At 45.4% G+C, this 14,945-nt stretch overlaps 1 protein-coding gene across 12 annotated transcripts in view; it reads left to right on the top strand.

Annotated features, from left to right (window-relative positions):
- Positions 1-2,662, top strand: part of SQOR (sulfide quinone oxidoreductase) — a 377,873-nt gene extending 375,211 nt beyond the window's left edge. For 11 of the 12 annotated variants that reach the window (XM_085024319.1, XM_021091830.2, XM_085024063.1 and 8 more), the window contains 3 exons: positions 374-441; positions 729-907; positions 2,339-2,657. In XM_085024319.1, coding sequence (XP_084880445.1) covers positions 374-441; positions 729-907; positions 2,339-2,396 — 305 coding nt within the window. In that variant the 3' untranslated portion in view covers positions 2,397-2,657. 12 annotated transcript variants of the gene reach the window in all.
- The last annotated feature ends 12,283 nt before the right edge of the window (positions 2,663-14,945 follow it).

The following is a 14,945-nucleotide window of genomic DNA, read 5'->3' as shown; positions in this document are numbered from 1 at the left end:
GTATCCTTTATAGCTCTTCCTGTCCTTCCCCCCACCCCTGTTCCACCTTAAATCCATGAGCCCATTAAGGGCTACACCCTGCGTTGGTTGTCGTGTTTCTTTGGTTCCCTTTAATCTAGAACAAGCTTCTTACATTTGTTTTTTTACTTTCATGACATTGGCATTTTTATAAAGAGTCCAGGCCAGTTGTTTTTTAGACTATCCCACAATTTAGAACCATCTAGTAGTTAGTTTTCTATGATCAGACTTAGGTTGTACCTTTTGGTGAGGCTGGGGGCTTCTTAACGTGTTCATATTAAACTTATTGACAAATTAGTTTTCGTAGAAAAATCTAGATGCTTCTGTTTTTCTGACTTTTCCATTTCTCACATAGCTGCCCAGTCAGGAGTCCTTGACAGAACAATTTCTCTGATTATGAAGAATCAGACACCAACGAAGAAGGTTTGTATGCCTTGTAAGGATCACTGTCTTAATTTACCATCTCCCATTCAGCATTGAATCAGTGTTTTCCCACAATTTTGCCACTTTCTTAGCTTCTCTAGTATGGGCACTTCAGTTTTTGCCTTTAATATATTTTTTGCTTATAGTTTCTATTTTTCTCTGTCCAAAAAATTAGAGTATACAAAATTTTGCAACTTCTCAGAGTAAATAATAAGTGCTTAAGTGTTTAGATAGCACCACGAAAAAAAAAAAGCCACTTTCCAACTCAGTCTCATGACCAATTATAGTATGATGGCTACACGTCGTGTCCACTGGTGACTGGTTACAACCGTGTGATTCTTGCGGAGTTTGACTACAACGCTAAGCCCCTGGAAACCTTCCCCTTTGACCAGAGCAAAGAGAGACTTTCCATGTACCTCATGAAGGCTAACATGATGCCGTTCTTGTATTGGAATGGGATGCTAAGGTAAGCACCTTGCCCCAGGGACAGGCACACCTATTAGCAGGAGGCCCTCCTGCTTCAGGAGCTATGACCCAGAGTGGGACTGGCCAGAGGGATCCACCTTGCTGTGCCATGTCCCGTAGATTAATTAGTGATGGTGCCTGTGGAGGGTTCTGAAGCCTCAGCTGGGTGTGATGGGAGAAGGACTGTCCTGGGGGAGGGGGAGGGAGCTCTGGCACAGCTACCGCCTACCCAGGGTGCAGCCTCTTCTCTTCATTATCGACAGTGCCCAAATCTTCTGTCTTCTGAGTTCTGGCTCTCTCTTCCTCCTGGATAAATAATAGTAATCATCATAGTAAATCACTTGGACCTGCCAGGTACCTTATCAATGGGCTACATTATTTTTTTTTTCTTTTTCTTTTTAGGGCTGCACCTGCGGCATATGGAAGTTCCCAGGCTAGGGGAGGAATTGGAGCTACAGCTCCCGGCTTACACCACAGCTTACAGCAACACTGAATCCTTAACCCACTGAATGAGGCCAGGGATTGAACCTGCATCCTCATGGATACTAGTCAGATGTGTTACTGCTGAGCCACAATGGGAATTCCTATGTTTTTTTTTTTTTTTTTATGTTGTAGGACAAAGGAAACATACTGAATAAGAGCATAAGTTTGGAGTCATACCTGGAGTCAGACCTGTGTTTGAATCATGTGTCTGTCATTTACTAGCTGTGTGTCCTAGGGCAAGTTGCTCAAACACTCTGTGTTTAGGTGTCTTACCTGCAAAGTGAAAGTAATACTGTCTTCCTCATAGGATAGGGATGAAAAAGGCAATACATAAAGAGACAGCTTCATAGTAGGCATTCAATAAGTAAACAGAATAACACATATAATAATTCTGTTCCCAGAAAAAAATTCATTTGACTTTCCCAAACCCTTTGAGAAAAGTAAGTCAAAATATTGATAGCAGTGTTTTTCAGCCAGGGTTGATGTCCCCAGGGGACATTTCACACTACCTGGGGATTTATTTTGTTGTCACAACTGGACGAGATGCTACTGGCATCTAGTAAGCAGAGGCCAAGCATGCTGCTGAACAGGACAGGCCTGCCACAGAGAAATGTTTGGTCCAAAATATCAGTAGGGCTGAAGATGAGAAACCCTGACCTGCACTTAATTTATGAAAAATTGAAAGTAGGACTACAGTTTGCATGTAGTAGAGGCTTGGTACAGATTTGCTGAATTGAGTCAGCTTGTTCAGGCTTATGTAGCAAATCTGTGTCAAAGCCAAGGCCTGTCCCCTCCTAGTCATGGGATCTTTCTGCCTTACTAGACAAATCTTGCTTTATGGCCTGACAAGCATCCTCTGTGAGTAGCCTGACTTCCTTTTAAATATCCTGCTGGCTGAAGTCATCCCCATCTTTTCCTGCAAATAACTTTTTCATGTCATTTCTCCCAGGGGTTACTGGGGAGGACCAGCCTTTCTGCGGAAGTTGTTCCATCTGGGTATGAGCTAAGGATGGCATGACTCTTGCTGTCCTCGGATGACTTCTGGATCCAAAATCACAGCCACTGATTGACCAAGAGCAGCATGAAGAACTCAAAACCTAACGCTGTAAAGAATTTATCTCTGGATAATGGTGACCAAATGCCTGTCTTTTCATTCCCTCTGGACAGCCACCTTGGGGGCTGCCCAGGATGCATCTGATTCTTTGGAAACATTTAAATGAAAGAATAGACTTCAAATTTTTTAAATAAAAGCTTGCCATTGATTGAGATCCTAGGAGAAAACTTTTATCTTGCCCAGTGGAATGAAAAAGTTACAGCCCTTGGGAGGAAAAAATGGTGGTGGTAGGATAACTTACCTGTTAGCTGCCTTGAGTATTCAACTGATAGTGGACATAAGTTCATCAGAACCCGTTTGGCTTTACAGAAAACAGAGTCATCGCAGGGAGAGTATTATTTCAGATAGTGTCTGCAAAAGCCCCAAATGTGTGTGGCCTAAGCTCATGCTCTGGGACACAGTGGACCGAGAGCCTTGCTGCAGCCCCTCTGCTCCACCACTATGTTCTCCCAGCCAGTGACTGATGCCTGGGGTACCCATGCTGGCTCCTTCGTGTAGGATGGGGACCTCCTCTACTCAGAAACTTTGGCTTCAGGATTACCCCTCAGCCTGGTGGAAACTTTTTTAGAACTGTATCACCCCCCCTTCCTTCCCCTCCTCCTCTCCCAGGTGTCCCTCCTGGATCATGGTCTGACAGCCCCAGCTTGCCTTTTCTGGTTTCTTCTCCATTAGCCTTGACAGACATTCCCCTCCAGTAAATCTCTTGCAAATCTAATTCTCTCATGGTCCCTGCTTTGAGGAGAACATGCACACAGTGAGGATGGGGTTGGTTCAGTCCCAGTTGTGGCTGGTAATATTTTGAATGTGATCACCTTGGAAATATTGCAGGAAGTACTTCCAGTTGAAGTCGAGCAGTTGCTTCAGGATGTTTGTTCCCAATCAGTTTGTTTATCTTCTTTTTAGGCCATCCCCTGTGGCATATGGAGGTTCCCAGGCTAGGGGTCTGGTCTACGCCACAGCCACAGCAATGCTAGATCTGAGCCATATCTTCGACCTACCCCATGCTTATGGCAATGCTGGATCCTTAACCCACTGAGCAAGGCCAGGGATCAAACCTGCATCCTCATGGATACTAGTCCGGTTCATTACCACTGAGCCACAATGGGCACTCCTCAGTCAGTGTATTTGGAAGCTTACAGTTTCAGTTCAATCTAGTATTTGAAAGCTTTTCATGTTTTGTATTTATTGATAAACTCCAGCAAAGGGCATTGCATAGCAGTCTATGCAATGCCAGATTTTTTAAAAAAAATTAAAAATTTTTTTTTGGTCATGGTGTGCAGCGGCTTGATGTGGGATCTCAGTTCCCAGATGAAGGATTGGACCCATAATGTAGCAGTGAAAGCTCTGAATCCTTACCACTAGACTGTCAGGGAACTTCCAACGAGTTCAAACCTACACCGTTACTTCATTTAGGTGACAGTGTTACCTAGGGTTTCCAAGTATATCTCTGGTTTCCTGAAGTTCCCTGATATTTTTAGAACCTCTGCTCAGGCATACATTTGTCCATTCATTCAGAAAGGATTTATTGAGTACCTCCTAGCTGCCAAACACTGTCTTGGTGAACCAGACAGATAAGGGCCCTGCCGCATATCTGTGGTTTCTGTGATAGTTTCTTCTCTGTTCCCTAGGATGCTAGGGGGCTTGTCAAAGGAGGCCTTGGTTGGATTTGAAAGTAGACTTTCTTCAGTGGCACATGTTCTGAGGAGGAAGAGGCCATCACCCTAGCAGCAGATTCCTAGTCTGTCCACGGAAGTGGGAGATGTTTTCTGGATGACCACCCCACCTGGTGGGTCTGAGATGTTCCTAACATCTCTTATTCTGGTGTAGCTATTAATAGTGCCCCCTTTCATTCTCTAAAATGTCCTGTTTGGACGATAGAGTCTACCACTATAGTAAGCGCATTCACTCCTGTCACCTGACCTCAATTCTAGAATGGGAGAACAGTGCTACAAAAGGTGGCACCATTTTTCACTAGGTGGTGCTCCTGAAACAGGCAGAGATGGGGTATTCTGCCCTGCTTGTGGCATCCCTGGCCATTACAGAGTTCCTGCCTGAGCTGGCTGCAGCCTGGCTCCGGGTGGGCTGCTGAGTCAGGGAAAGCTGGGGGCAGTTCACCCCAAATGATCTTTCTCTGCAAGGTCCAAGAAGTCCTGGGAATAACCAGCCACAACTGTTTCCCTAAATGTGGACAAAAATGCATCTTCAAAGAGTGAAGCTGTATTTCTGGGAATGGCTGAGGCTCTGGGGTCAGTCACTTTGAAATCCCTCATAGGGTGAACGGGTGCCTCCTGGGTCTGTTTATGATCCTGCATTCTGAATAAACCTCCAAGCATCAGGAAATTGCTTCAGTGGTTCACATTATGCTGGGGAGAATTTATTGCTGAGGGTGGGTGGAGCAGTAGCCACTCCTGGCTGGTACATTGGTCTCTAGCTCTCACTCTTCTGAGCTGGGAAAGATCAGAAATGTGCTGAACTCCAGAAAAGTTTGACCTTTGAAACCATATGTCCTTAACCACAAATATGGGGTTGGCCAAGGGACAGGCCTGCCTTTGACATTGCATCTGTTTACCCAGATCAGCAGCAGTAAGGGCAGTGGGGAGGGGTGAGATCAGGATAGGGTGGTGGTTTCTCCAAAGGTGGGGCCGGGGTCGGGGTGAGGCTGCTGTTCCCACCGTATAGGGGGATCCTGAGTCCAGAAGTGACACAGGGCTAGGAGAGCTGACTTTGAAAATGCTTTCCTGCCCCTTGTTCCCAGAGCTTCTTCCTTCTCAATTTCTGCCTTGGTGTCAGCCCTGGATGAGCTGTGGGTATAGTAAAAACAGAGCCAGGTGGCAGCTTGGGACCACTGAGATACAGGGAGGGAAGTGAGATCTAAGTCAGCAGATTTAGTAGGGTGTTTTTTTGTTTGTTTGTTTCTGCTTTTTGCCTTTTTTTTTTGTAGGAACATTTTTTAGTGTGTTTTTTCCTTATGTCTAGTTTTTACAAAGATTTAGAGAACATAGGTCAATAGAAGGAATACAATCACCCCAAATCTATCACCCATTGTAACAACTAATAGCATCTTGGTGTCCTTTCTCTAGTGTCCTAATATTATTACCTATGACATTCCTGAAAACAAATAGGATCATACTGTAAGTCCTGTTTTATAGTTAATATGTGTTGAAGACCCAATGGTTGCTGATAGAGAGGAGGAGGAGGTCGGTGAGTAATTACTCAAGGCACACTGATCATTTGTGCTGGCTGAGAAAACTGCTAATTAATTAATGGAACAAACACATGTCATGTGCATAGGAGGGTATTGGTATGTAGTTAGCACTAGATGTTTTCTTATAAAATCCTTCAACAATCCTGTGGATAGAATTAGCACAGACATGCAATATCATCATTTATTTAATTTTTTTTCTATTTACAGCTGCACCTGCAGCACATGGGAGTTCCCAGGCTAGTGATCGAGTTGGAGCTGCAGCAGCAGACCTCTGCCACAGCCATGCCAACATTGGATCCAAGATACACTGCAGCTTGTGGCAACACCAGATCCTTAACCCACTGAATGAGGCTAGGGGTTGAACCCACATTCTCACGGAGACAAGATCCTTAATCTGCTGAGCCCCAAATCACCTCCAGAATATTATTTTTTTTGAGGAAGGTGGCTTTGTAACACAACACTTTATTTAAAGCTGCACCTGCAGCATATGGAAGTTCCCAGGCTAGGGGTTGAATTAGAGCTGCCACTGCCGGCCTATGCCACAGCCACAGCAATGCCAGATCCGAGCTGCATCTTCAACCGACACCACAGTTTATGGCAATGTTGGATCTTTATCCCACTGAGCAAGGCCAGGGATCGAACCCGAAACCTCATGGATACTAGTTGGGCTCATTACTGCTGAGCACCAAGGAGAACTCCTATAATGCACACTTTAAAGTAGCTTCTCTGATTGTTTTTCATGCACTGAATAACTCCTGTCTAATTTTGAAGCAAAGGCCCCCTTTTGTGCCTTAAGACCTTAGATGAAAATTTCATTTGGGATAGCCTCATTGTCATCATTTCAGGGAGGAAAGGAACAAGAGCAATGCTTTGGGTAAGATGATTTCCAAAAGGATGGATGACCAGGTCTCACTACTGCCAAGTAGCTAAGGGGATTGCTTGTCTATATGCTGGAGAAAGTCAAGGTTAATACTTTGCAACAGATAGGTAGAAAGGTCACAGGAGACAGTTGAGAAACACAGATGGTGAAATATTGAGCAGTTTTCTCCCCCAATATTGATTTTTAAAAAGTAACTTCCCCAGAGTAGCGCATGTTGTGAACAACTCTAGATGAAATCATAACTTCCTATATTTGCAAGCAGTAAAATGCCTGTAATTGCATCCCTCAGGTATAATTTGGGGCCACGCCCAGGCCCACTGTGGGACGCAGGTGCAGAAAGCAGAAACCCTGCAGCCGTCCTGGCACAAGCTGGCTTCACATCTTCTCGTCCAGGAAGAGCTGATCAGGACACGGGATTTGGAGCCACAGACCAGGATTCGGGTCCTGGCTCTCTCACTGAATAGTGCCTTATAGGGTCCCACTCAAGCATTTTCATCACCATTTTGTCACTTGTAGAGTGTGTGACAATACCTGCTTCACAGAGTTAAGGAAAGCATGAAATGAATCCACATACAGCTTTTAGCATTTTGGCACATAGACTGGCTGTGATTGTTGTCCTTAACTCCCAGTAGTTGAATGATTGCTCAGAAACACACCTTCCTTTAGACTAGAAATTCCTGCTTGTCTGGGAGACATGGGGTCATGACAAGGCTTTCCAATATCTTTGTTCTAAGAGGGCAGGTGGATTTCATTACTTGACACCGCTCATCTCCCTGCCCCATTTCAGCAGTGGGAAATTGCCAGCATAACAGATTAGCCCATGTAGGGAAGTAGCTAAAAGGACAGATATGGACCCAGCCTGCTTGGGTTTGAACTCTCGGTCTGCCTCCCACTGGCTGTGTGACTGAGGGCAAGTCACTGACACTCTCTTGGGCCCCCTGGTCAATTTAGATCCTAGAAGGCCGTTTGTATTCAATCTCTCTTGATCTCAATCAGTCCCTCACCGCACAAATGTTAGGTGTGCACTCCTGGATATACACTTGTTTTTAGAGCTTCACTAGCTGTAAGAATTCATTATCACTCCCACAAACATTTTGGGGCATCTAAGATACACAGGCCCTGGGGATTCTGAGTTGAAAGCTATTGTGTTCAATGGGTTCTGTTTGATTCTTTTTTAATTTTTAATTTTTAAAAACTTTATTGGAATATAGTTGACTTAAAAAGTTGTGTTAGTTTCACTGTTTGGTTATTTATATGAGAAGCCAAAATAGACATCTCATCTGTAAGTGGTTATAGCATTCAGAGTATGCCGTTGATTTATACCAGGCACTCAGGGAAAATATCCAGAAGGTAAAGTTTGAGTTGAGTCCCTGTATCAGCCAGGTCTCATTTGGTTCTGAGTGACAGAAATCCAACCCAAATAAGCCTAATGGAAAAAAGGGGAACTTATTGGCTCATGTAACTGGGAAATTCAGGTGTACGCTTCAGGTGTGGCCAGATCTAGGAATCCAATGATATAATCTAGGGACTTTCCTTTTTCTATCATTTCTCTCAATTCTTTCCCCCTCTGAGTCACTCTCTGTCACAAACAAGCTTTGTCACTGTGGCCAGGGGAGAGGGCTTCATGCATATCCTCCTGGCTTGGCCTCCCTAGTGGAAAAGAGAACTGGGCTTTCTCAATGTCCAGAGACCAGTTATAGGGGAAGGATTATGATTATCAGGAGATAAACAAATAACTGTGTTTCCCCTGTCCGAACCAGTGCTCTTTGTTCAGTGCCATATTAGCAGTACCTAGAACAGTATGACCTAGAACATAACATTGTAAATTCTCAGTAAATATTTGTTAACTGAATGAACCAGCTACATTTTGGCCATGTGCCCACTTCCTATTTACAGGAGTGGGATTTGCTACCGAAAGAAGGAGATTGGTAGACGGATATTCTGAGCACCCCAAATCGTGATGACTTCTGTGGTCGTGAAACACGAGGAAGATTTAGCCTTGAGCAGAGGAGTGGAAACTTCTCGGGCATGGAGGACAGTATGTGTAAAGGGATGCAGTGGGGTTGGGTGGGTTGAGGACTATGTGTAATTTGGTCTGGATAGGAAGGATATTGGAGGACAGGAGGACAGGGTGGAAAATGGGCTTCTGGAGGATCTTGGGTTGGGACCTCTGATGTCACTTTTTGTCCTCCTGTGCCCCCCTCCCTTCTGCATTCTGCTCACTGCCCTGGGCTGCTGCCCAGCAGGGGCTCTGTGACCAGTCTCCTCTGCTGTCTGGTTTCTGATTGGGTCTGAATGGTGGGGATTGGTAGGAGATGGAGGGAAGGAGGGAGGAGGGGAAGCTTGGGGCGTTCACTCCTCTGACTCTGTCCTTGCGGGGCTGTTTTGTCCCTAGAAAGAGGTAAGAAAAGACATTAAAAGTAAGAGTTTATAAACTTTTATAGCAATTTGGCAGAGATATTTTATATCTTTTAGCTGTTGAATCTAATAAGAAAAAACTGGGGCTTGTATTTTATGTGTGTTTTCAAATTTCATTTTTTTCTAATAATTTTTATTGTATTTTATGAAAGTCCTAGTTGGAGAAAAATTTGATTTAGAAAAAAAAATCAAACAAAATGAAAACAAACCCCACAAATCTGGTCCTTCAACACAGATGGCTGGAGAACCCCTGCTCCCCTTTTAGATTCTGATGGCCTCTCCCTGCACCCACCCGGTCGGGCATAAGGGTGGAAACAGGCCCTTGGATACAAACCCCGAGGGACCGCACTGTGCCTGTGGTTCCCCTAACCTGATCCACTTGGTTCATAAACACATCGTGAATTATCCTGACTTAACTGTGTCATCTGCTTCCTGTTGGGGGCTGATACCAGGTAACCTAAGGGTATGACAGGAGACCTTCACAGTGTAGGGGAGCTATGGATTGAAAAGTCTCCAAATGGACTGGCCAAAGCCGGGCCAACTAGCTTCAGCAAGGGATGGCGGGGGCTTGAATTAAGGTGCTAAGGAAGGAGGGAAGGGGGGGGACATTAATGGATATTTAGGAAACCGTATCAGGCAGGCAAGCAGAAGGCATGGGATAGTTTACGCAGTAAGGAAAATTGCAGAGTTTGGCACACTCTGACCTATGAGCCAGACTGAGCCCACTGCCTGTGTTTTGAAATAAAGTTTGATTGGAGCACAGCCTTGCTCCTCCATTTCTGCATTGTCTAGGGCTGCTTTTGCCACTACAGTGGCAGAATGGAGCCTTTGTGACAGAGACTGCATGCGGCTCTCAAAGGCGCAGATATTCACTAGCTGGCCCTTTACAGAAAAGATTTACGAACTCCTGGAAAACTCAGAGGTTGGTAGGTACAGGACTGTAGGATTGGGTGGGGAAACTTACAACATGGACAAATACTGCTGGTTTTCAGAGGGTCAAGAGGCTTGCAGAAATTGTAGGAATACTGGACCCAACAAAGCAAGAGGAGTTCCTGTGTGGCACAGTGGGTTAAGGATCTGGTGTTGTCACTGCAGTAGCTCTGGTCACTGCTGTAGTGTGGGTTTGATTCTTGGCCTGGGAACCTCCATGTGCCAGCTGTGGCCAAAAAAACCAAAACCAAAACCACAAAGCAGGTGATTGCTTGCAAGCTATGCACACCTGTGTCTACAGACTGATATGCAGGCCATTGCCAAAGGGAAAGGGCTTCTCTTCTGTCTCCAATTTGCTTCAGGTGCCCCTCCCTCACTGGCACACTCTAGATGAAACTGGTCATCCTTTCCTGGCTGGCTTTCCTCCTTGATACCGAGGTGCGTATAGCAGCAGCAAGCATACACGAGCCCAGGGCTTTGGGAGGACTACAGTGGGTAAGGGCTTGGGGGTTGGGACAACTCCCAGCCTTGGGGTGACCGTAATGGATGGCGGTGCTGCCAGGGAGAGGGAGGGAGCAGCAGAGAAGATTCTGGACAGGAAGAGAGGTAGTGCCACGTGGTTAGACTCCATAAACTCCTGCCCACTGTGGAGTCTCAGCCACCTTCCACAATGAGGCTTCATGGAATGAAACCATAAAATTGTTTGGATGTAAGAATATTGGATTTCCAAGCCTGGGATTAACATATCTTTCCAAGCTTACAGGCTAAAGCAGCTGGAAATATTCCTTTTATTTTATTTTATTTTTTGTCTTTTTAGGACTGCACTCGTGGCACATGGAAGTTCCCAGGCTAAGGGTCAAATTGAAGGGCGGTGCACACCACAGTCACAGCAACACCAGATCTGATCTGTGTCGTCGACCTGCACCACAGCTCATGGCAACACCGGGTTTTTGACCCACTGAGCAAGGCCAGGGATCGAACCCGCATCCTCATGGATTCTAATTGGGTTCATTACCTCTGAGCCACAATGGGAACTCCTTAAGTATTCCTTTTAAAGGAGACCTTCTGGGAGTTGGAAAATGCTGGCTATCTCTTTGGCCCAAGGATCCTATTGGCACGTGTAGTCCTTTAAATAGCAGAGGGAGGCCTGAAGCAAAGCAATGAGGGGAAAAGAGCAGACTGGAGGGAGAGGTGGTGAGGAGCAGAGAGTGGAGAGGAGAGAAAGGGGTGCATCTGGGAGGGCTTCCTTACAAAGGTGCGAGGTCCCTTAATCCCTGCACAACGGCAATGGGAGGACATGGGGAAGGGGACCAGTTCTGACCAGCCCTAGGCCTCTGCCCCCACCTGTTTACTATCTCTGCGGTCACTCAGGGCCTTTCCTCCCAAAGTATGTGCCCTACTGTTGATGGGGGCCCCTCCTTCAAATTGGTAATAGGCCAGGTTGTAAATCCATCCATCCATCCTGTTAACTCACTGAATATCTGACTAAATTAGTGTCCCTTCTGAATAAGTGATACCTCCTTATGGTTTTTATGTGCAAATATAATACTGTATGTGCCTAAACATCAATAACTACAAATAACAGTAATTTGAATGGTTGTGATTAAAATGAAATTTTTCTAGAATCCAATTTATATGTCTAGAAAATAGCTGTTATTTGTGACCAGGAGGTATCTTTTCATTGTCAAAAGTTCCAAAAGATTTTCAAGATCACATAGCAAATGAGAAGCAGAGCTGGGATTTGAATCTCAGTCTGTTCTCACAGTGTCTTAGAAAAACTGTTGATATCAGGATTACTTTGGAAGGTTTCTCTTTGTTTAGTGGTATCATATTTCTGCTCAGGAATAAAATAAAAAGGAAGAATGTATTAGTCCAAGTACTCTCATTTTCCAAGTAGCAAAAAAGCAATTGACTGGCTTTTGCACTTAGCAGTTGTGGAAGATCAGGCATGGCTGGACCCAGGAGCCCAATTTCTTCCTCTCTTGGTGTTGCTCTGTCTTTCTTTGTGTTGGATTTCTCCTCAGGTATACCACTTCACTTGCTGACAAAGTTGCCCCAGGTTGAGTCAGGCATACCACTTTAGAGCGCTCAGTCCTTCTTTTCTTTTTTTTTGGCCTTGCCCGTGGCATGTGGAAGTTCCGAGGTCAGGGATGGAATCTGTACCACAGCAGCAACTAGAGCTGTTGCAGTGACAACACAGGATCCTCGACCTGCACCACAGGGGAACTCCCACACTCCTTCTTTTTTAAAATCTGGGAAAGTATTTTATGCTCCACGCTGTTTGTGACTTTTGTTGAACCCATCATGTGACCACTCTTGGGGGAGAGGATTGAGTTGGCCCTGTGGGAGCCATTTGGACTTGAGAGTTGGGGTGACAGATGGTGTGATTCTCCAATGAGATGCTGGAAAGGTTAAATACCTCATCCTACCTTCTCCATTATCAACATTAACCTCCTTCACTCATTCATTCTCTGACTGGCTGCTGAGAGTCCTCAGGTGTGTAAATTGAGTTCCTCTGCAGGAGGAGTTTAGACCCCAAGGGAGCCTGAGTTTTCAGGAAGGGTCTTTTTGACAACTTGCAAAGCATCCTCCTGACCAGGAAGGGGAATTGCAGCTTCTCTGGGATGCTGGCTGACACCAAGGATTCCTGCCAGGACCTGCCAACAAGGTCTGTCTCAACTTCTCAGGGCCTCTCAGTGGGCTCTGGGGCAGAGCAAACTGGCTGCAGAGAGGCCATGGGGAAGGGGAGAGTGTGCATGGCTCCATCCTGGAGCTGGGCTGTGGGCATCCCTGCAAGCCCTGGAGGCCTGTGATTCTTTTACAGACTGGGACTTCAAGTGCTTGGTTTGAAGTGATGCCAAGCTGTGTGTATTTACTGGTGACACCTGATAAACTGGCAGCAAGGTAAGCTCTGAGCAAAGGAGCCCAAACTCTGTATCACAGGATGCTCCCGCCCTCTGTCCAGCAGCCTTCTCCACAACCTGACAACACACAGGGGCCGTGCTAGCTCTCTTTCCTGAGAAGTGAGTCAGCTCAGCCATGATTGTAATCATAATCAAAATAATATTAATTGCTACAGTTTTGAGTAATTTGAGGCAGGCATGAGGATAGGGCTTTGCATCCAATTTCTTTTCTGTTACTTTTTTGTCTTTTTAGGGCTGCACTGGCAGCACATGGAGGTTCCCAGGCTAAGGGTCAAATTGGAGCTGTAGTTACCAGCCTATGCCACAGCCACAGAAACCCTGGGTCTGAGCAGTGTCTGCGACGTACACTTCAGCCCTCGGCAAAGCCAGATCCTTAACCCACTGAGCAAGGCCAGGGATCGAACCTGCGTTCCTCATGGATGCTAGTCAGATTTGTTTCCACTGAGCCATGAAAGGAACTCCCCAATTTCTTATTTAATCTTCATGATCACCGTATGAGAAGGCAATTTACTTGTGTTTTACAAAGGACTGGGTTTTAGAGGTAACTCTGTAGTTGAGACGTGACAAGGTCAGGCCAGAACCACAAGAGGGAGCTCCTGCTTTTTCTATGAGTTATGCTTTTCCTTGGGGGAAACCCACATTATATGTTGACAAATGTAAAAACCCACATACACAATGTACATATATATGTATGTATGGATGTATGGATGTATTTGAGGAAATGGATGACATTGAGATATAGGATGAGTACATTTCTGGAATCTTACATTAGGCTACATCTGGTGTGACAGGAGGCAGAAATTGTAAATTTAGGAGTCTTGTACAATTTAGGATGTTGGTTATCGAAACCAGAAACACTAAAGGTGGGAGAGGCCTATGTGAGTTATGGCTGGCAATCCACATCATGTGCATATGTATGCAAGCTGTACACTTAGCTTGAGCTTCTTTGCAGGCCAGTCCTGGGTGCTCCCTTGCCCTGACAACACTTAGGATTAAAGTCTGTAGCAGCTGCATTCCTTTAAGATAACCTGAAGGCACCAGTCTTCCTTTTTTTTTTTTTTTTTTTTTTTTTTTTGTCTTCCTCTCTTTTTAGGGCCGCACCTACAGCATATGGAGGTTCCCAGGCTAGGGGTCAAATCTGAGCTGTAGCCACCACAGCGCACAGCAATGCTGGATCCTTAACTGAGGTCAGGGATCGAACCTGCATCCTCATGGATGCCAGTGAGGTTCGTTAACTGCTGAGCCACGATGGGAACTCCCAGTCTTCCTTTTTCCATTTCCCTCTCCCAATTTCTCCTTGTTCCTGACTCTTGGTCTGATTGAGGGTTTTGCACATCTAAATTCTACTTATTCTTTATAGAGGGGAATATTGGTACCGGAATAGGCCATTTCTGATTGATTTATTTCAACAGGCTGTTTCTAATTGTAAGTAACCACTCTAGTTTCTAATTATCGATCAATTTAAAGTGATAGTTTTTAAACCTTCATTAGAGAAGTTTGTATCTGGAGTGTCTGTTGTGGCTCAGGGGTTAAGGATCCAATGCTGTCTCTGTAAGGATGTGGGTTCAATCCCTAGCCTTTCCCCATGGGTTAAGGATCCGGCATTGCTGCCAGCTGTGGCATAGGTCACAGATGCAGCTTGGATCTGGTGTTGCCGTGGCCATTGCACTGGCCACAGCTGCAGCTCCATTTCAACGCTCGGCCTGGGTTGAACTCTTCTGTATGCTGCAGGGATGGCTGTAAAAAAAGAAAAAGAAGTTTGTATCCATTGATTACCTCCATCAGGCTTTCAGCTTCTGGAGGGCAAGTCCTCTCCATTTTGTGTGTTGAAGCCTTACTAGGTACCTGTGTTGGGTCTTGATGCTGGGTTCCCAAAGCTGATGGTACATTACAATGAACAAAAGTTTTTTTTCTTGTAAAAGCTTTTGCCTGGGGATTCTGTCTAAACTACTTTGGGCCAAAGCTTGGCAATCTGCGTTACATGAACAGGGGACCCTCATTCCTGTGACATCTGCCTCTGTTGCACTGACATCTCCCTCAGCTCTCATCATGGTTCTGTGGGGTGTGGTGTGGTGGGGTGTGGGT

This window comes from Sus scrofa, chromosome 1 (genome assembly GCF_054392235.1).
Source record: "Sus scrofa isolate SSC_HxYL_T2T_F1_AM1 chromosome 1, Sscrofa_HxYL_maternal_Yorkshire_Landrace_v2.0, whole genome shotgun sequence".
In the NCBI taxonomy this organism is placed as follows: domain Eukaryota; kingdom Metazoa; phylum Chordata; class Mammalia; order Artiodactyla; family Suidae; genus Sus; species Sus scrofa.
The sequence above is the reverse complement of the archived record's forward strand: the minus strand, read 5'-3'. Positions and strand labels throughout refer to the sequence as shown.